At 40.5% G+C, this 22005-nt stretch overlaps 1 protein-coding gene across 1 annotated transcript; it reads right to left on the bottom strand.

The window, feature by feature from the left end:
- Positions 1 to 626: 626 nt before the first annotated feature.
- Positions 627 to 20609, bottom strand: GHRHR (growth hormone releasing hormone receptor). Its single transcript, XM_036396195.1, has 13 exons — positions 20553 to 20609; positions 15665 to 15770; positions 15013 to 15120; positions 13330 to 13430; positions 10599 to 10696; positions 8988 to 9120; positions 7972 to 8125; positions 6585 to 6645; positions 6410 to 6479; positions 4809 to 4900; positions 4126 to 4255; positions 2629 to 2670; positions 627 to 749 (listed from the first exon to the last, which is right to left on the bottom strand). The coding sequence occupies exons 1-13, from the start codon at positions 20607 to 20609 to the stop codon at positions 627 to 629; spliced, it is 1275 nt and encodes a 424-aa protein (XP_036252088.1).
- Between the last annotated feature and the right edge of the window lie 1396 nt (positions 20610 to 22005).

Here is a 22005-nt window from a genome sequence, read left to right on the forward strand (position 1 = left end):
GAAGCCTCAGAGAAAAAGGAAAACAATATTATCTGATTTGCTTCTCCTGTGTTTTGCTGCTTTGGAATGTGGTTTGGAGATTGTTTATCCAACAGGTGATTGTTTGATTGGTTTCATGTGAATTGTTTTGACTTAATGACCAATCACAGTCAGGCTGTGTTGGGACTCTGGAAGAAGTCAGGAGTTTTTCATTACTATCTTTTAGCCTTCTGTCTGTATCCTTTCTGTATTCTTTAGTATAGGTTAGTATAGCATTCTTTAATATAATATAATAAAATAATAAATTAGCCTTCTAAGAACATGGAGTCAGATTCATCTTTCCTGCCCTTGATGGGGGACCCCGAAAATACCACAGTGCTCTACCAGTGAAAGTGTAGAAGTGAACCAGAACAGGTGATTTTTATGTGTGCTGTGGTGCACACAGAGTTATCACTGAGAGGATTATTTTGTTTTAGAAGATTAATCAGGGTTTAATCTGTCCTTGCAATGCTTTTCCTGCAGAAAAGCCCCATGGTCAGAATTGAAGGATCCTTCTCCAATTTGCTCGGGATAAACTGTAATAGTTATGTTTGGTAAAATTTTGTTTGTTTGGTTGGATTTTTTCCCTCCAGAGCCTGAGGCCATTTTCAGCACACAGATGTGGTCATTTTCACCCCAGAGCTGGAGGGCACAGTCCACCTGGTCCTCCTCCACACTGGCACCAGCCCATATCTCTTCCTGTGCCACCTCCGGCCGATTTCCGCTTGCACCTGAGGAACAAAGGAAAAAGCCGGTTGAATTTTTGTGGTGGAATTCTTCTGGGGAGCAGACAGTGGGAAAGAAGCAGGACAGAAAAAGGGGCTAGAAAAGAATAAACCTTTTAGACATCTCTGGACAAGTTAGTTTCCTTTTTAGCTGATAGAGAGAAGTAGAATCCTGTCTCAGCATGGCCATCTTTCTGCACTGATGAAAACTTCTCCTGAAGTTCTATCAGTACTAAGCTTGAGGTCTCTAGCACTGTAAACCATTTTCTCCATTTCTAAAACATCTCAGCTTTTTTTTTCATATACCTTCTCCTTTTTTTTTAAATATTCCTATGAATATTTATTCTACCATCGATCTCACCAACGTAGCCTACACAATGAAATCTATTTTCTCCACATTGCCTGCTCTTTCTCAGTTGCTAAGGGATGTTTTCTTGGTTCCATCTGCTTCTAGAAAAGTGTAATCTGCAGCAAGTTTCTTAATCAGCATTCTCCAATTTGTGGCTGGGAAATAATGCTGATTTGCCATCTGAGATGATGAGGGGAAAGCCAGCAGCAGTCAGGAGAGGTTTGCTGTGTGCTGTTGACAGCTGTGTCATTGTGTGTCATCTACTGGCATGTTCACAGGAGCACAGAGAGGGTCCAGGCCACCCACCAAAGCCTCCTGTCACATCTGATTCTTGTTAGGAGTGTGATTCCCCAGATGTTTAGTAGGGAGGGAATTTCTGTATGGAAGTGCTGTGTGTCTGGATGTGCAGCTGTGGTCTGTGGTTAGAAGGGATTAGGGTTATTAACAAACTAATGACAGGATTTTTATCTAAACACAAGCATCATTAAACCAGTAATTCATGGCCATAAACTCAACCAAAAGGCTAAGAATGTTAATATATTTAAAAATATTTAATTTAATATTTCAGAAAATTCTGATAGAGTTCAGAAAGTTTGGCCCATGGCACATGTAGGTGATTAAATACTGTTTGAAAGCTTAATCAGCCCTTGAATTTAAACTGGAAAATGAAGGTTTAGCAATACAGTCCAGGGAGTCTAGAGTGATCAGGGGCAGGATTCATCTCCTAAAAACACCTTTGACCCTCCAGGGATGCCCTTTCTGGAGAGAAGGGTGGACATATGTGGAACAGGATTCTCCTTTTCAGGAGCTGCAGACAGAATCCAGCAGAGTGTTAGTCTGAAACTGAATCCCAGTCATATCCCAAAGGAGCAATCTCAGCTACTCTGGAGTCAGAAAATGAGGGAAAATCCCAGAGTTTCAACATATTCTAAAATGTGGAGGATAAACTTTCACATTTTCTGTAGAATTCCTTTAAGATGCATTATTATCGCATCTAGACTGGATATGGACACTAAGCTAAAAGACAGACTCCTCTCCCATCAACAGTAAAATTCTGACTTATACTTTCTAAACAGAAAATCAGATTTACCAACATGAAGAAATACTGAGATGCTTCATGAGACTATTAAAAATACTAAAAATTATATTTCACTATTGGGCAAAGGTATATATTTAAATTCTTTCCAATTTAAACATAGACCTTCAGTAAATGGAGATCCCTCTGCATCACTGAAGCAAGTTGTATTTTCAGATCTGGACTTAGCAGGGGTTTTCCAAGCCCTGCTATAGGACAAAAATGTGCAGAAAGGATCAAAAATACTTGACAGAGTAGCAAAGTTGTAAAAGTTCATTTCTCCACTAGATGGCTTCATTCCCATGAAGATCACTGAAATGAAATTCATCAACATCACTACCCATGTAACAGTCATAAGAAAATGAAAGATTTGGTTATCTTTTGTATGAAACTGATTGTTAACTATATATTTGCCACTGAAGGCAGTATTGTGGAAAATATATCTGATATAGTTCCCTTACCTCTTGGTTCAGGAAACAGTAGAGAACTGCCACAATAAACCCCTGAAAAAGACCAGAAAAAAAAAAAGTTTTGAGGGATAACACAGTCTGAAAAAGCCAGTTACATTATCTGACTTAATGTTATGTGAATTAGTGAGTATCAATATAGGTGGGAGATTGCTGGAAGTTGAAAGATAATTTATGGATCTCCAATAAAGCTGAATGGCTTTAAAGATAAACACCTGGTTAGTGGCATTTCATCAAAATCAGGCACAAGCTATGAATTCACAAATGTGATTGATGATTATGGAAGTGTGGTCCATTCTCCAGCCCAACTCACTGACAGCTGGAAAGAAAGTAAAACAGAGACTGCTGAAGCAGATCCATGGATGGGTCACACAGCTCTCCAGCCAAATTCTGTATTTCTGTAGACTACCAGATGAGAGCCAAATCTGTGCTATTGAATGTGTTTGTTAAGATTCTGAACTGAGATAAATCCAGGACAAATCCTAGGAGGTCAAAGGATCTACATGACCAGATCCTGGCTCAACACCTTGACCTTTTATTCTATTAAATTATTCATTAACTACTCATTAGCTCAGTGAAGGTCCCCTCCCTGTACAGAGGGTCAGGATTGATGGACACGGTTTGTTGGGCAGGACTGACACAGCAGAGTCAATCCTCAAGAGGAATAAACCAGCACCAAACTCATGGATTGCTGGTGATGCTCCCTGAGAACCATCCCATGAAGAATCCCATGGACCCATCCTGGGAGAGATCTGGTCCCTGGGGAGGTTTGGAGGCATTCCCACAACTGCTGCTTTGGACTGAGGTGCAGCACAGGGAACAGGAGGGAAGCAAAGGGAAATCAGATCCTGCCCAGCTCATAACTCAGGCAGCAAAACCACCTGGAGGGGACACCAGAGCAGGAATTTTCTTGTTGGCATCAAGCTCCTCAAGCTCTCCATGCCCTGTGTGCCAATCCAGAGCAGTGGGGGCCATCAACCCAATATTTTCAGGAGGGGAAGGGACGTGGCATTCCTTGGGACAGCAGCCAGTGTGGGGCTGGTACATGCACCAGACACTGCTTGATGCTTATGTTTAATTATCAATTTATTCTTTAACAAAGAATTAGCAAGGCAGCTGGACACACAACTTTGATTGCCTCTGGAGGATTCAAATCAGCCCAAGTCAGCTTGAATTTGTTAGTGGAGTCAGGGAAGGCAGGTGGACAAGTACTGGTAGCAAGCAAGATTTTCCATGCTTGACTTTGGCCAACCCATCCGATTTACACACTTATCTGAAATTTTGTATTTCCAAAATCTGGAGGCCAGCCTAGAGCCAAGCAGGGTTTGTCACCTCTTCAGACATTTTAACTCAGCAGAGAACCAGGAACTTTGTGAGCAGACACTGGTTTCAGAATCTGAGGATTCTTTTTGTGCAATTCTTGTGATGAGGACAAAAGGCTAAAATAAAAAAACTGGTAAGAAGGAACCAAAGGATCTGTGGTAATTTTACCTGAAAAGATCCAACACAGAGCTCCAAATAAAGACGAACCCCCAGGCTGGTATATTCTGGGAGGAAGTTGAAGACAATGTAATGGGTTCCAAATAAAGGAATCAGAAGCAGAGTTGACCTTGACAGACGTCTAGCACAGGAGATGAGAAGAAATAAGGTAATATCATTTTTCTGAGTAAAAGCTAATGCACTCAGTGAGCCACAGTGGGAACAGAAGTGAAAAAGGAACTAGTATATGTGTATATATATATATATATATATATATATATATATATGTATATATGTATATATATATATAAATATAATATAAGTAAATATGATGTCTTCCTTTGCAGTTCTCATACAGAGAAAGGCAGATATAGAAGGTAATTTTTCCTGTCCTAAATAAGAGATTTAATTCCAATTGAATTAATTTCATTGTCTCCCCATTGATTTTAATTGGAAGGCAGACATCTGAGCTGATCTGAATACATCCCATTGGCCAATATGAGGTGGCTTGAGTCTCACCCTTTGACTAATTTCCTTTGGAGTGGGATAAGGTTGGGAATTCTAAAATTTAATACCAATTTAACTGAGCCTGTCTGTGACACTGAGCAAGTACTTCTCTGTTTAGAAAAGACAACATATTTTTTTATTATTAATATTGAAATAATTGATTTTTTAAAAAATATTCCATACATTACCTGTACTGAGAAGAATTATTGAAGTTGATTTGTCTAGGGTCTAGTTTTTTCAGCAAAATTCTGATGATGTTGATAAATAGGACAAAATTGACCTGTTCATAACATTTGAGGGGTGAGAGGGAAGAAAAAGAAAAGGTTAATTTCGGATGGAAAACTTTGCAGAGAAAATCTGGTAAGTCTTCTTTTTTTACTTTGGTTACAATGTAATTTGTGCAGTTTTAATGTAAGGTTGTTAATGCTATCCCTGCTGGCAGCGTACAAGTATTTAAATAAGTTGCATTCCTGCTTGAAGAAATGGCTGAAGGTGAAAACTTGAGACTTTCACTTTGTTCAGCAAAATATTTTCATCACTTATGTTTTACCTCTTTTACATTTTGTAGCACAAATCCATTGGATTCTCCTCAGAGACAAACATTGCATTAAGTTCTGGCTGATCTCTCTGGGCACTATTAGAATTTTTCTGCCTAAATACCTCTACAATGAGATATTTCCATCAGAGCTGATCACCCTGCTCTGCCTTTGCAGTCAGTGGAGTACCAGCCAGGAGAGTGAATAGAGCTTCAGGTGGGCTTGGGGGCAGCTCACCTCCTCCCAAGGCAGATATTCAGGTGAATCTGAATCTGAAACTTGCCAAAAGTGCCCATTTCCCTTTGTGGGCCTTAAGGAGCCCTTGAGGAGCATTAGCTCAGCTCTAAAGCAGTCAGGGTCCATCCTAACTTGCAAATAAATTCTTCTGCAGTTGTAATCTGGCACAGCTTTACGCAAAGTCTGTGAGGCTGCTCGGTTTTTCATGATCAGAGGGATTCTCCCCAAGCATTTTTGGAGTGTCTGTGCACACCAGATCTTCCTTAAGTGAGGCTGAATGTTTAATTTTGTCTAAGAATGTCCTCATTTTACCAGAAAGTCCACTCTCATTCTATCCATTAGTGATGCTCTATGTGAATTCCAGCAGAAGAAATAACAGAGGTTGAAGGATATGAAATATTTTATTGAAACACAGCAAGCTCTGGCCAGAATTCAACTTGAGATTCTTCACTCACATTGTTTGTGTGTATCTTTAAGGTCCCTTCCAACCCAAATTCTGTGATTCCATACCCCTCATTTGCATCCATCTGTCCTCCAATTAAATTAAGCTTTAATAGCTGACCTTAAGGTCATCCATTAACTGCTTTCTCAAGCACTGCTTGGGTTTAATGACTTGTGAGAGTAAACATTTGTGATGATCATTTAAAGTCCATCAGTTTATTCAATAAATGCCAGGCTCAAGAGCTGTTATCAGTTGTCAGCTCTGAACAGAAACCTATTTCCCTTGACAGTTTTGTATTAAAATTTATGTCTGATTCTGAGCTCTTATGCTAAAATTTTGTTTTCAAATATAAGGAATATTGAGTCCACTAATTTGCTATTAATTTCAACTAAACTGACAATTCTAGGAAAGTTTCAATTTGTTTGAAGGATGAACTTTTTAGTTTGCATTGGACCCAGGCAATTAACAGTAGAAATTTATCATTCCTGTTCCTACAACTCAGCAAAGAAACTCAATTTTAATTCAAAAGCCTTTTTTTCTTCTAAGTAATATCAGCAAACTGAGAAGTACCTACCCCCACAGAAATTATTATTGGTCCTTTGATTAGCCACCAATAAGGAGAGCCTTGATTAATATCCCAACATCTGTGAACATGATAATAAGTTTAGAAAAACATAAGTATATAATCACTGCAATCAATTAAAAATATAACTCAAGGATATGGAATAGTGTGGGAAACAAAGACTTACGCTGTGTCTTCAAAGTAGAATTTTGTCAATATCCATATAAGGGTGAAAAGTGTTGGAAAACCTGACAGATATTTCAAAATAAGGTATAATTAATCCAATTGTCCACTGAAATTCTGGTGCAATGATACAGATCAATCATTTTTGAGAGCTGGAATTATCTTTTGGGGTCAGTACCTGTAACAGGAATTGTTTTAAACACAGTCCCTAAAACACAAAAAGTGATTCTATTTGCTGAGTTGTCTGCCCTCTCTTAATCTTTGATGGCAACAGACATGGATTTCCCCCCCTGAAGCAATAAAATATTCCTCTGGCCAAGAGCATTCACCTGCCATAGAGGAGTGCTCTGCTTTTTCCTTCCCCAGCAACTCTCTGTGGGCACCCACTTGGTTTCAGATCCCTAAGTCTGAACAATTCAATTTATTCCAGACAACAACAAAATCGGAGGGGAGCTGTTTCTGTTTCACTGCCTGTCCTGTTATTTAGTGGACAGAGCTGCTCCATTCATACAATATCTCAGTGCAAAAAATGGGCTGTAGAAATGCCAGGAATAAAAAAGTTCCTGATTAGGAAAAAAACAATTCCCTTTCCCAACCTGTGTAACCATTCTGAACAAAGAGAACAAGGCACATTGAATTCTGGTGTTTGTGATAATTCCTCAGAGGTGTTTTCAGTGGGGTGAAGAAGGTTGAGACTGCAGGATGCCTCTTTGTGCATTCTCAAATATAATTGATTTTCCACCCCTTTCACAAGGGCTTTATTGCCATAAAAAACTTGATTGCTTCTGGCTAGTATGCACATAAAAATAAAATGGAAGCAAGGCCCAGGTTAGGTTCTTTAGTTAGATCAACTGGGTTCCACATCCAGTATTTTTAATGGGAATGGATCATGCAATCATAGAATCATAAAATTGTAGGGTCATAGATCCATGAAATTATGGAATCATAGAGTCATAGAATCATAGAACTGGGGAATCATAGAATTGTAGAATCGTAGAATCATTGAGTCATTGAATCATAGAACCATGGAATCATGGAATGATGGAGTCATAGAATGGCCTGAGGGAGAAGCCACCTTAAAAATCACCTGGTTCCAACCCACAGGACACCTTCCACTGTCCCAGGTTGCTCAGATCTCCATCCAACCTGGCCTTGGACATTTCCAGGCATGGAGAGTCCACAGCCTCCCTGGGCAACCTGTGCCAGGGTCTCACCACTCTCACAGTACGGAATTTCCCTGTCCCATCACGCCATTCCTTGGGAAAAATCCCTCTCCAGCTTTCTTGTACCCCTTGGAAGTTGCTCTGTAGTCTCTGTGAAGCCTTATCTTCTCCAGCCTCATTTAACACCCTGCCTTTTACTAATTTCCTTTAAAATTCGTAAAAACCTACCCCAGCCAAAGAGAACCAGCCACCAAAAATATCTTCTTCCATGAGAAAGGGATGAGAGCAGCAGGCAGTTCAGGTAGAGAGCCTCCACCAGCAGCCACATGAAATTGGTCATCATGAAGTAGTGACAGAAAACCACAGAGATCTTGCATTCAGTCTGAGGAACAGGAAAGTCACACTTTAGGCATTGCTTGGAGACACAGCTCTTGGTTTGACCATGGAGGACACATCTGTGATATTGGCTGGGTTCTACCCAGAACAAGATCTCACTATTAACTGATGTTTAAACTGAGAGCTTCAAATGTAAAATGGATTTCTGAGTAGTAAGGCTTTAGCCATGATAAAACTTTGGAATCCCCTCTGCATTTTGCTTTCCGTCTCCCTGTTAGAAATGTAACTTGGGCTCCCAAGCATGTGAGTTCTCTCCCAAATTCACTGCCTTGAGTGTACCTTCAGTGTCAAATGCTCCTTGAATAAAGGTTCAGGGACCCATTTTTCTCCTTATGCTCAGCTCTAAAATTCTGCGTGGCTGTGAGCAGTGCAGAACCATCCCATAAACCTCGGCTTGAAAACCATTGCCAAGATCTGGGGCTGGATGAATGCTAAATTCATTGTCTGGTACCTTGAGTGCCTTGTGCTTTACAGATCAGAGCTTCCAACCAGAACAGGAAACCCAGCATTTCCAGAAGAATAAGCTTTAAAAGTTGTTCTTTGATGTACTCAGAGATCTTCAATTTTAGACTTCAGGTTATTGACACATAACAGTGTAATGATACTACTTTGTTGCTATGTCAAAGTCCAAATTTCATTTAGAGCGCTGCAACATCACAAATGGATGCTTTAAGAACATAGGAGACCATAATGCACATATTTATGGAAGTAAAATATACTGAATGAAAGAATTATATCATTTTCATTATCAGAAAAATTCGTAAAAAAGAGGGATGAAAAGTGAAACCATAAATAAATGGTACATAAAAACATCAAATACCACAATATCCCGCTTTTCATGTGCTTACTGTAGAGAAGCTGCAGTGATCAATGCCTTCCTCCTGGAAAAGGACAGCATCCTTAATGAAAATGGCAATAGCCTTTAAGATGAATGTAAAAAAGAGCTGTACATGGATATAATTCCTGGGACAGCGAAGCCTCCTGGGAAAAAAGAGAGGTCACTCTGAGGTAATTAACTTTGTTGTGCTGCAGTAAATAAAATAGACAATAAACCCTTGTTTTATCTCAGGTACTTCCCGACACATTTAGGAAGAACATTTTGATCCACTGAGCTCTTGCAGAGAGAGGCAGAAAACTTCCTCATGTGAAGCAAATCAGCCCCAATCTACATTTTAATCTCTTTACTTGTTAACCAGAATTATAGGTTTTTCCTTACTTTGCCAAAGTTATTTTGATGAATTAAGTAAAAGCACAGAAGAGCTTTAAAACAATTTGGCACATCTGCTTTAAATTCAATTTGCACATCTACTTTAAATTCAATTCACACATCTACCTTAAATTCCCAGTTAACTAAGATTAAATTTTTGCTGTTATTATATACAGATTTTGAGGGAGTTATACAGCTTCATGCTTTCATTTGGAGATGAGGACTTGAGTTAATAATCAGAGTTCCACTAAAAGCCAAATTCTATCCAGACCCAGTAATCTGAGGGTCACCTAATCTGAAAGTTCACCTGGAGTGTGCAGAATTTTATTGCTGACCTCAAATGTCAACCCCATTGTTAATTATGACTTTTTCCTCCCTATTACTGCGTCTCCTTATGTCCATTGTTTCTTTCTTTCCCCTCATTTGGGCTGGTTTGTTTTCCTGAGGTCAGAGTGGATGTCAATAAACATATCTGGTGGCTTCCAGACATGAACTAGGAACCAGCAGAGGTCAAGAAATTTTCCCTAGAGAACCCTGATTCTCACAGCATAATAATAAAACTCCTGCCTTTTTTTTTCTTTTTCTATTTTTTTTTGTCTCACAGAAATACAATAAATAAAATAAAAAATTAATAAAATAAATCCCACATGGTGGCAGACATTAAATCTACATGAAATTATAAAATACTTTTAGTCTTAATTAGACCTGAAAATATCTATAAATATGTATAAAATACCTAACTCAGTAAGAAAGAATTCTCACCAAATGTGACCAAATTCTGAAACTAACTTTAAAACATGTCTTTAGTGGTAAATGTTTCAATAGTAATCAATCCAATGAACAGGATAGGAACATTCATTCATTCAGAATCAAGTCCTTTGTGTATATTCTTATTAAAAATTTCCTGGAGCCATTTCCAGGCAGGCATGCATAGTTTATGAAAAAAATCTTCATTCCAGCCTAAAGCAAGTAAATTTTTCTGTTGGTTCTTCAGGATCAAAGTGAGTTGCTGAGTTTTGCCAAGACACAGCCTGGGTTTATTCCCCAGATCTGAATCTTATTCCTGGCTCTCTCTGATGCCTTTTAATTTCCAGCTTCAGTTTCATATTATTTAACCAACATAGCTGGATTTTTTTTAAACTTTTATTCGCCTGAATTTCTACTTATATTATTTTGTTATGTCTAATGTTGTCTTCCACAGTCTAAGAAATTAAGAACTGTGAAAAGAATCTTGGTTAGATAACACCTTTACCTGAATGCAATCAGAACTGTCACAGCAATAATGAGGGAGGAGATGGACACGCTGTATCCCACAGTGTAGATGATCTTTATAGTAGAAAAGTAGGATTGCTAGAAAAGAGAACAATTTGTCACACAAGTTGCTGTTAAATGACAGGCTTTTACTAAATTGTCTCTTTTACTTTGTTTGGTGCTTCCATTCTGTTGACATCCCTAACAGCCTAATTTTCCCCCTCTTCTTTCCCACGGCAAAATTCAACTTAAATCACTCATTATGTTTCTTTTGTGTAATCCCATTCCACAGGTGTGTGGATGCAGCCCAATCTGATGCTGAAATATGTATTGATCTGGGTAGTTTGGAGCTCATTCACAAAAACATAAAAAACCCACACCAGTCTTCAAAAAGACATTGTTCAAAATCTTACACAATTTTTATAAATGTTGTGTTCTGTACCATGTTTTCTCCCGAGCAGTTAGCAGGACAATGCTTCTGGCAGCATGATGAATACAGAATTCTATCAGCATTTCTCTATTTTTCTCCGCTTTCCTGCTCTCTGCTTCCCTACTTCCATTTTTGCTGTCTATTCCTCCTTTCAGTTTTTATTGTGTTGTGGTGGGTTGTTTTGGTGGGGTTTTTTTTGTTTTGTTTTGTTTTTTGGAGCTTTTTTTGTGGTTGGTTTTTTTTTTCCCCCTGGGGTTGTTTCTTTCCTCTGTTTTTCTTGCTGCCAAACTCAACTGCTGCTCAGTTGGAATGCCAGTCAAAATCCATTTCAATTTAAGTGGCTCCTCTATCAGACACAATCCCTGAGTGAGGATAAGTTGACTTCAGCTATCACAGATGAAAGCAGAAAACAGAATGAATAAACTCTAGGCTGCAAATCTAACTCCAGTCTAACATGATCTGTCTCTGGGGTCCCATTTCAATGCTTTTATTACCTAAAATCTGCACAGCTGTGCAGTTCATTCCTACAGTTCACTTGGGGAAAGGGAGATGCTCATTTTGAGCCTTAAATGGAACTTCACGCATTATAAGACTGATATTTATTTAATTTATTTAGGTGCTTAAAAATTAGCTGCCTAAATATGAGTCTGTAGTAGAATGAGAAGAGCCTGGCCACAGGGTTGAGCTGTTTAATTATTAATACAAACCTGTTTTTTCTCATCCTTTTACTTTTATAGTTAATGAAGGAAAACACTCTCAGAAGACAATCCAAGTCTTTAGAAAATGAGACGTCATTGGTTTCTGTGACCCACAAAAAGGATCTATCACTACAACTGCCTTAGAAAGAGCAGGTCATAGAATCATAAATCCTTTACTGGTTTGGGTTGGAAGGGACCTCCAATTTCATGTACTTCCAACTCCTGGATTAGTAGAGTGAAACCTTTTATGCCAAGGACTTTGCATCCAAGTGTGCACATTTATGATTATCCACAGTCTAACCCAATGGGCTGAGCTGTTGTTACTGCTCAGAGCACAGCAGGTGCACCCTGAATTTACCTTCCAGTTCAATTTTATCCATAAGAAACCAGATGATCCTTTCTGGGAGCATGCCTCAGTGTGAATGCAGTAAGTGGGGACAGCCAAGAGACATCCCTGGAAAGTTCCCACCTGATCCTGACCAAAGCACTAAGACAGATCCATGGTGCAGAGATTGGCTCCAATTTTCACAGTATTCTTTTGAGACTGATGAAGTTAAATGGGGTGGAAACCAGGCATAATGGGGTTTTTCTGTCTAATGGGTGAACTGTGAGTCATATAGGATTAACCAAATCTCTGACTATGCACAATTCCAGCCAGAGCTCACTGAAGTGCCTCAGAGCTCCAAATCTTGCCAGGAAGTCTGGATGCACCATTCCATGAGAAACATCAAAACTGTGCTAGGCTGGCCATAGCTGGCAACAAATCAGATGTGTAAAACAGAAAATAATCAACTTCTTAAGTGGATAAATCCACAACTGAGTTTCCTTTAGGCAGAATAATGGAATCATTACAGAATGGGTTGGGAGGGATCTTAAAGAGCATCCAGTGCCATCCCCTGCCATGGGCAGGGACACCTTCCACCATCCCAGGTTGTGTCAAGCCCTGTCCAACCTGGCCTTGGACACTTCCAGGGATCCAGGGGCAACCACAGCCACTCTGAGAACCTGTACAAGATCTCTCCATGGTGATATGAGCCATGTTTCATCCTTATTAATTAAAGGTCAAGCACTATATTTTTCCTCTGCCTGTAACCTCAAAATATCACCAACAGTGAAAATCTGGCTGAAGAAATATGTCAAATTCTGATCTGCATTACAGAGATTTTGGGACTTTTTTTTTTCCATTGTTGAATTAGATATTTAATGCAGCATGAGACACCCCAAACCCCTCTTTTCCTTAGATATTGCTAAATTTGGAACAGTGGTCTTTTAACAGCACATTTTCTGTACAGATGCTGTGATACTACAAATTCATCTTGCTGACTGATATTACTGAAATTTCTTAATTCACATTTTATGAGCATTTTGTGGTACATCTTTGTCTGTTATACTTGTGAATTTACAGGTGGCTTTGTTATTGTTACACCTGAACAATAAAACAGTCTCGGTTATCTTACAAAATAAGTGGCCAGAGTAAAAATTGGAATTTTTTCCCATACTTAGAAAGAAATTTCAGCTTCTTTCTGAATTTTCCTCTTCAGGAATAGAAAGGAATACTGTAACATCAGCACACCACTCACATATATTTGTGTAATTGAACTTACTTCTTCAAGAGGGATCTCATCTTCTACTGGACAGGCCACATGGTAGGGAGGGAATGGATCAGACCAGCCCTTTTTTGTGCAGTTTCTTTTTATCATCCCAGCTGGAAAAGAAGTCTTTAATTTTCTCAATGAGGGGCAAGATAATATGGGAAATAAAAACCAGGAGAAGACCTCTGGCTGGTACAAAGGTGTACCAGGAGAAGATGATCATTAGCATCTCACAGAGTCAGTAGGAAAATTTTCCTGTGCACATTCAGATACAAAACTTTGTATTTTATTTACAGACAAACAATGGGAAGAAGGGAGAGAAGAGGTGATGGAGTAGAGGTGGGAAGGACTAAGGAAGGAATTATATCGGGCACACTGGAGAAGACTGGGAAGTACTTGCTCCATAAATTTCTGCTCTGCACAGCAGTCATCCGTCCACCATATCCCTTCTCATTCCCACCTCCCCTGGGGCTTACTCTTCCCTAGCAGATCAGAAGCTGGGATAAGCAGCCCCTTCCCTGCTTCCACAAACAATATTTATGAGTCAGATGAAGGAGAAGTCAAGAATCCCAGGGCAGGAAATGAATCTGCACAGATGAAAGGGATTTTCCTTATCCCTTGGTTATAACAAGCATGTGTTGGATGTGGCTGAGGTTGGGCTTTGCAGATTCTTTTTCTTGTGGAACTGCCAAATCCAGGTCTTTCCTGGAAGGTGGTTTGCTCCTTGTGGGCTCACATTTTGTTACTGGCCACGTTCACCCAGAGAGGGAGCAGAAACAAAGGCATTTGTTTGCAGTTTTGCAGCACATGTGCTGCTCCAAGGCCTAAATTCTGCTTTGAATCTCCAACCTTGGTCTTAAAGAGCAATCACATTGTTCATTCCTCTGCCTTTCATTTCATCCCACACCAATCACAGCATAAATCTCAAGAAACCCCAAGCTTAAGTTCTGACCTAGACAGCCTCCAGATGAGCTTTGAAGGAAACTCACACAACAAACTGATCCCAAAGCACATGGAAACCAAGGAATTACTTGTGGCATTCATATTTTCTGGAAAAATCCCTTCACCCAGGATTTTTCTCCTGGGAAAGTGAGAAGCCTCAGAGAAAAGGGAAACAATTCTTATCTCATTTGCTTCTGCTGTGTTGTGCTCATGTGGAATGTGTTTGGAGATTGTTCACCCACAGGTGATTGTTTCATTGGATTCTGCTGTGAGTTGTTTTCACTCATTGGCCAATTGGGGCCAAACTGTGTGGAGACTGGACAGAGTCAGGAGTTTTCATTGTTATCTTTTTAGCCTTCTGCAAGTATCCTTTCTGTATTCCTTAGTATAGTTTAGTATAGCATTCTTTAGTATAATATAGTATCATAAAGTCATAAATTAGCCTTCTGAGAACATAGAGTCAGATTCGTCATTCCTCCCTGCCACAGGGCACCCCACAAATACAATAATCACTCCTTGTATTTCAGCATATTTTTGAACCAGGGCCTCATCAGAGACTATGGAAATCAAATCCAGTTATGGATAATCCTTAAAATATGAGAAGAACTGCTAAGGTCCCTCAGATCCTCCTAAAATCTTTGCAGTAATTCTCTGATCCAGCTCATGGGAACATGAAATTCTCTGTCTTCACCCTCCCTTTTTAGAAATGTTCTTGCCAGACACACATCAGGAATAACCATGGTAGGACATCACCTGGCTCCTTCATGAAGTGAAAGAGGATGTTTGGACATGGTAAGGCAAGAATCTCTCCAGCATCTGCCTCTGGCCAGCACAACAATTTGTCCCAAGTTCTCTTGCAACCTCAGACAGAAAGTGAAATATATTTTTAAGCATGGTTAAATTTGAGCAAAATAAAACCCCAAACCTTTTTAAACTCTGCCACTCCACCCCTTCCATATCTTATAAAAATAGTTTAGCCACAGTTTTTATTATGAGAAATAAACACCCCCAGAGTGCTATTTAATCTGCTTTAGTTAGACCCCTGTGTTAGACTGAGGTGAGTTTTCAGAAAGAATGCAATAAATGAAGAGTGAGGCTGGAAGAAAGATCAGATCACCATAATTGTTCAGGGGTTGCCCTATTTTTAAAGATCAGCACATCCTCACAAACAAGCAAGCATGATGCCAAGGAATTAGACATGGTCACAAGGATTGACTCTGGTAAATATTTGAATGTGAAGGACTGTGGAAAAATAAAAAAAAATGGGAAAGAATGGGAGTAGATGGAAGAAGAGCTGACAACACAACAGCATGTGGGAGCATAAATAAAATTCTCATGTCCTTTGGCAGCCCTGGCCATGTCCTGACTCTGGTCCCTTCCCTCTCCCTCACACATGGATGGATACCTGGTGATGTTGCATTTCCATGCTCTTGTGGGGCCTCCAGACATTCAGCCTCCTTTTTCTTCAGCTCCACCATAAAATCACATTCTGGGTGGACATTCCCAGCAACCTACCAGGAGGAGAATTTTGGGGGATTAGTTAGAAGGGATTGGATGGGATCTCGTCAGGTATTAAGTCCAGACCTACTTTTGCATCTAAAAAGGTTTAAGGACACAGAACAGTGCTTAGGGTTTCCATCCAAAGGCTGCTTGTCTCTGCACAAGCTGGTAGTTACAGCTCTGTACTGAAAAGTTTATCAATTCCTCTGGCTACATTCAGAATAAAAGATCTCTTTGCTAGAGCCTGAGTTTGAGTGCAGGATTCATTTACACCCTAACTTAAGCTAGACCCTGTTAAATAAGGCCCCAGAAAAGCACAATGCCCCTGATCAGGCTCATTTTCTTATCAGTGCTGCAGGAAATGCTGCAGAACCTGAGCACAGACAAAGCCCTGCCAACCTCCAAAGAAGCAGCATCATGAAATCACAGACAATTACTGCAAAACCGTCACCTGAAAGAGCTCTTCACTCCAAAAGGAGTGAATCTGTTCTCTCCTTTCTGCCATCTGCCTTTCTTTACACAGGGTGGGAGGCAAAACTCCTTTATTGGAAAATAAAAAAGCATTCTGCACCAAAGCATTTGTTGGTTTGGTATGATGGTGTGAAGAAAAAAGTGACACCCAGGGTTTGAACAGCAGGAGACATTCAGTTGTTTAGTCCTTATTTAGACTTATATGGGAACCACAGAAGGATCTGAAGGTATACAGAGAACTTTGGGCAGGAAAAGGACAAAATCTGCCCAGGCTGTTACACCCAGGATGCTGAGGATGCACCACCGGGCTGAAGTGCACAGGACTATTTCACAAAAATTAAAAAATATGTGCTTGTCCAGCCTTAACCTCTGTCCCCAGTCCCAAAAGATGAGTTGTGATCAGAGACACTCTGACTTTTATCTCTTCACCCTGGCCACTGGTACTGGTGTGCTCTGCATGTGTGAATATAGACACAAAAACACAGAGACAAAACAGAAAATGAACCCAGGATGAGACTTGCATGGTAAACAGGTGGCTGGCATATGGCTCAGTTTTCTTCCACCCATAGAAGATTAATATTCAGGGAATTTGGAAAATAACTCTCTGGCTTTCAGTTCATTCAGAGGGCAGATTGTGTCCTTTCCAATAAGCTGGTCTTTCCCCTCCAGGTTCATGTCCATGTCTCCTGTTGGCCTGCAGAGCATTTGAACTGCATATTGACCAAAAATTCGAGGCTCTCAGGCTGCTGGAGAGCAGCTGTGGATTAATTACACAACATTTGTTTTTCTGGGGTTTGGGCCCTGGTAGTTAAAAATGTCATTATCTCCACATGTTTGCCCTGCAAGATCATCTGCTTCTCATTTACTGCACTTTTAGGAGGATGTGGTTTTCCTGCCAAATTTGCAGACAGCAGTGCCATGGATCTGTTTAAGGCAGCAGTGAAAAGCAGAGCTCCTTCTCCAGGCTGAATGGAGTTTGGTGTGTGTGAGAGGAGGGGAACTGTGGATGGATGGAGGGATGGATGGATGGAGGGATGGATGGAGGGATGGATGGATGGATGGATGGATGGATGGATGGATGGATGGATGGATGGATGGATGGATGGAGGGATGGATGGATGGATGGATGGATGGATGGATGGATGGATGGATGGATGGATGGATGGATGATGGAGGGATGGATGGATGGATAGATGGATGGAGGGATGGATGGATGGATGGATGGATGGATGGATGGATGGATGATGGAGGGATGGATGGATGGATGGATGGATGGATGGATGGATGGATGGATGGATGGATGGAGGGATGGATGGATGGATGAGGGATGGAGGGATAGATGAGGGATGGATGGATGGAGGGATGGATGGATGGATGGATGGATGGATGGATGGATGAGGGATGGAGGGATGGATGAGGGATGGATGGATGGATGGATGGATGGACGGATGGATGGATGGATGGATGGATGGATGATGGATGGATGGATGATGGATGGATGGATGGATGGATGATGGATGGATGGATGGATGGATGGATGGATGGATGGATGGATGGATGATGGAGGGATGGATGGAGGGATGGATGGATGATGGATGGATGGATGGATGGATGGATGGATGGATGGATGGATGGATGAGGGATGGAGGGATGGATGAGGGATGGATGGATGGATGGATGGATGGATGGATGGATGGATGGATGGATGGAGGGATGGATGGATGATGGATGGAGGGATGGATGGATGGATGGATGGATGGATGGATGGATGGTGGATGGATGGATGAGGGATGGAGGGATGGATGATGGATGGTGGATGGATGGTGGATGGATGGATGGATGGATGGATGGATGGATGGATGGATGGATGATGGATGGATGGATGGTGGATGGATGGATGGATGGATGGATGGATGGATGGATGGATGGATGGATGGTGGATGGAGGGATGGATGGATGGATGGATGGATGGATGGATGGAGGGATGGATGGATGGAGGGATGGATGGATGGATGGATGGATGGATGAGGGATGGAGGGATGGATGAGGGATGGATGGATAGATGGATGGATGGATGAGGATGGATGGATGGATGGATGATGGATGGATGGAGTAGAGCACAGACATTGCCCTGCCCCAGGAGGAGGAGATCTGACCTGTGAGGTGCCCCAGGGGTGTCATGCAGATCAGTTGAACCAGGGGGTCTAGAGAGACCCTCCATTTCTCTTCACTAAGAAATGCAATGGCAGGCAGAATTACAGAAAATTGGCATCTCTCTTGAAAAGCTTTGCTGTCTTGATGCCTCTTTTCATGCCAACATATATTATTTCTCCCCTTGTGCTCACCCTGGACAGTGACTGCAGGAAAATTCCCTAACCACGGTGTATGACAGCTATTGCAAGAAGCAGCTTTATTAGTCAGTAGAAAAAACAGTCAAACCATTTACTGAAAATCTCTTTTACAACATTCTCTTGGTTCAGCGAACTGTGCCCAGAAAAACCTCAGCAGGAGGAAATGCACCCATTTGCACTATTCTAAATTATTTCTCCTGGCAAAAAAACATTGCTAGATTTTGCCTGGCAAAACTCCCTTTGCTCTCTGAAATGTTCATGGCAAGAGCAAAGCTTGTTTGGCTCATTCACCAGTCCAGGAACTCCAGGAAAGTCTTTTTTTTCTACTTTTACTTTCTAAGTCTCCAGATTGTGATAACACTTAATTTAGCACATGCATCTCAAATGAAAAGATGAGGCTGATCCAGTACCAGGTATTTAAATTGTTGCCTCTTCCTTCAAGAAGAGCCAGCCTTAGGAGGTGCTGTCACAGTTGATTTTCAAGTCAGCACTAACCACTGCCTGAGCAGACACTGAGTGCCAGATCTGATATGACAGAAACTCAGGTTAAATAAACGAAAAAGATTTATTCCACTCCCAGGCTGTGTTTTAGGTATATTTATCACCTCAAACCACTTTACCTCTAGCAGACCCCCAGTTTAAGGAGATGAGAGTCAGTCTCTTAAGCATTCCAAACCTCTCCAGGAGCTGAGTTCATATTTTCCAGAGAAAGCACATGAAGAAATTACACCCACAACAAAAACAGAGCTGCTTTTCCACCATTTTATACTCAAATGAGGGTTGTTCACCTATCCTCTAGTATGCAACCCAGGCTAGGAGATTTTCATTCTACACTAACACATAGACTTGGTTTTGATCAGTATATAATTGTATATAAGTAATAATAATAATAATAATAATAATAATAATAATAATAATAATAATAATAATATAGAAAGCAACCCAAATTTGTAGAAGAAAATTCTGTTTCTCTTGGGTAAATGAGGCAGGTTCTTATGGAGACCTTCAGTCATATGTTTAACCATTAGCACTGAATCCTGATATTCTACTTAAGAACAATCACTCTGATCTACTCCTACTACAGAGAAGTGGGTTTGTCACACAGGTGATACAAAGGAATCTCTTGTTTCACATCAGTAAAAAGTCTGTTCAGTCATTTCACAGTGGTTTATTTTCCTCAATGAAGAAAAAAAAAACCTCAAGCTGCTGTGTCACTCCTCATGAAATGTCCCTTCAGGGAAGAGATTCCCAGGAAAGAAGAAAAGGATGTAGAGGAGGCATGGCAAAAGGAAGATGCTGAAGATGTGATTGTTCTCAAAAGCAAAGATAATATCCTGCCCCTGATTTGCACAAACCTTTCCTGATACTGGTGTGATCTTGGTTTGCCAATCTCTGTCCAAAGTGAGATATCAACAAGACCTCCAAGCTTTCTAATGGCTTTGGATTTTTCTAAATCTACTCTAAACATCCCTGCTGGTTCCACTCTTTTGTTACCTGCAGCATCTCTGCTGCTCACATGCCAAATAATATCAGTGCTACCACCAAGGCAGATGAAATTGTAACAAAAGAAACCCTGCAGAATCTGAAATTAAAGAAAACTCTATCAAAACTCAGCTGCTCTGGTGTAACAGCCCTCCTCCAGTTTTTTCTTCTTTGTCACTGTCTTTCAAAGCCCACACACACAAAATAAGAGTTTCTCTTTATGTGTTTCTCTGTACTGAGTGTGTCACAAGAAAGCAGAGAAATAAACTGATATAAAGATCCCGCAACGTGGGTCCCTTCTGCTGCTGTTCACACTTTTCATTGCAGCTTGCTTTGTTTAACTGGAATCCAAAGCAAACAGAGAGAAAAGAGACTCATGAAAAAAAATTAAAATAAAGCTGTATCTGACCATCTGCTCCCACAAGGAAATGAACAATTATTGAAAGACAATGAAGTAAAAGCTTTTTTTTTTCCCATGCAATTACTTACAAGCACTGCCAGACTCAGGGTGTGCAGGGCACTGTGATATAAAGAATAAGAGTTCATGTTCCAAAGCAAGAGCCAGACCTCACTTCTTCAGCTTCTCTTAGCATCTTTCACCTGCTTTTTGGCTTCTCTTTCTCCTCTCAGTTGCTGATTTGAAGCATTTATCTTTTTGCACAGAAGTGACGTAACAGGGATGTGAAGTGGGAGATAAATATTAACAATTCTCCACGCTGTTTTCAAGCTTTGCAACTTTTTGATTTTGCCCAAAGACTGGACTGGACGAATTGAGTGATTGATGCCAGGATTATGGAAATTCTCTATGATCCTGGCAAGACTAATTTCTTTCTTTAAATACAAAAATGGTTTTGGAGGGATGGACAGTCCTAAGTGTTCCTAATCCCCTAATAAATCAACATGATTGGCATAAGAGAAACACTCTCCTAAGAGTTAGTATCAATTTTTTATAATGAAACCTTTTTCTTATGTGGATCCAGTGTATCTGGGTGTTTTTATGGAGTGTAATGACTGCCATGCTACACTTTAAAATGCAAAAATCAAAGCCTCCTGACAGGCACATGAACACAAATTTTGCTGTGTACCTGTTTGGGCATTGAGTTGAAGGCAAAATTCACAGAGGATTCTTCCCAGTTTGCTTCTGACTTCTGAAAGTTCAGTGTCTGAATGTCAATGAGTCGAGTCTCTTAGCCAAAGTCTAGAAATACAAACACTCAGCTCATTCATCTCATCCTGAGCTTCAAGGCAGGCCAGCGGAATTCCATTTCAGAAATACCCATTCTTACTCAGAACTAAAGGGAAATTTATTTCATTTGTCTCTCAGTTTGTATCATCTTGATATCCTGTTGAAGGACTTCAAATTCCCCATCAACATTAGGCAAGTGTCAACATCGCAAGATCAGAGACTCAAGATATGAAATCTCTTTCAAATATCATTCTCTGTTCTTCTATTCTCATCTCATGTCAGTCCTTAAATTAATTTATAACCCCCAGCTCCCAGCTTTCCACACAAAAGTCCATCCTACAACCCTGTTTTCACCTCTGGCATGGCTCTTTGTCCATCAACCCTGCTCATCTTTTTCAATTCTTTCAGATGTTTTCTGTCTGCTTCCCTACACAGGGAATGCTGAGAGCCTGGAAAGAAGCTTCTCCCCTCCCAGAGTCACTACAGCTGTGAGGAACTGAAGTTGTACCTGCTTTTGGGAATATCTCTTGAAGCCTCCAGGACCTGGTTGTAGGTTGGGTCTGGGAGGGAACTGAGCATATCCAATGCAAGAAAGTGTCTTTGGAGAGCTGAAGGGGGTAAATGTTCCTTGCAGTGTATGCTTAAGGATTTATTTCAGTTTCCTCTAAAGCCTTATACCTTCCTTAATTATGCTAACTTTCAAAGGCTTGTCTAAAACAAAATTAGAGCTGTGTTCCTGTCAGTTTTAATCAGCTC

This window comes from Molothrus ater, chromosome 1, assembly GCF_012460135.2.
Source record: "Molothrus ater isolate BHLD 08-10-18 breed brown headed cowbird chromosome 1, BPBGC_Mater_1.1, whole genome shotgun sequence".
NCBI lineage: Eukaryota > Metazoa > Chordata > Aves > Passeriformes > Icteridae > Molothrus > Molothrus ater.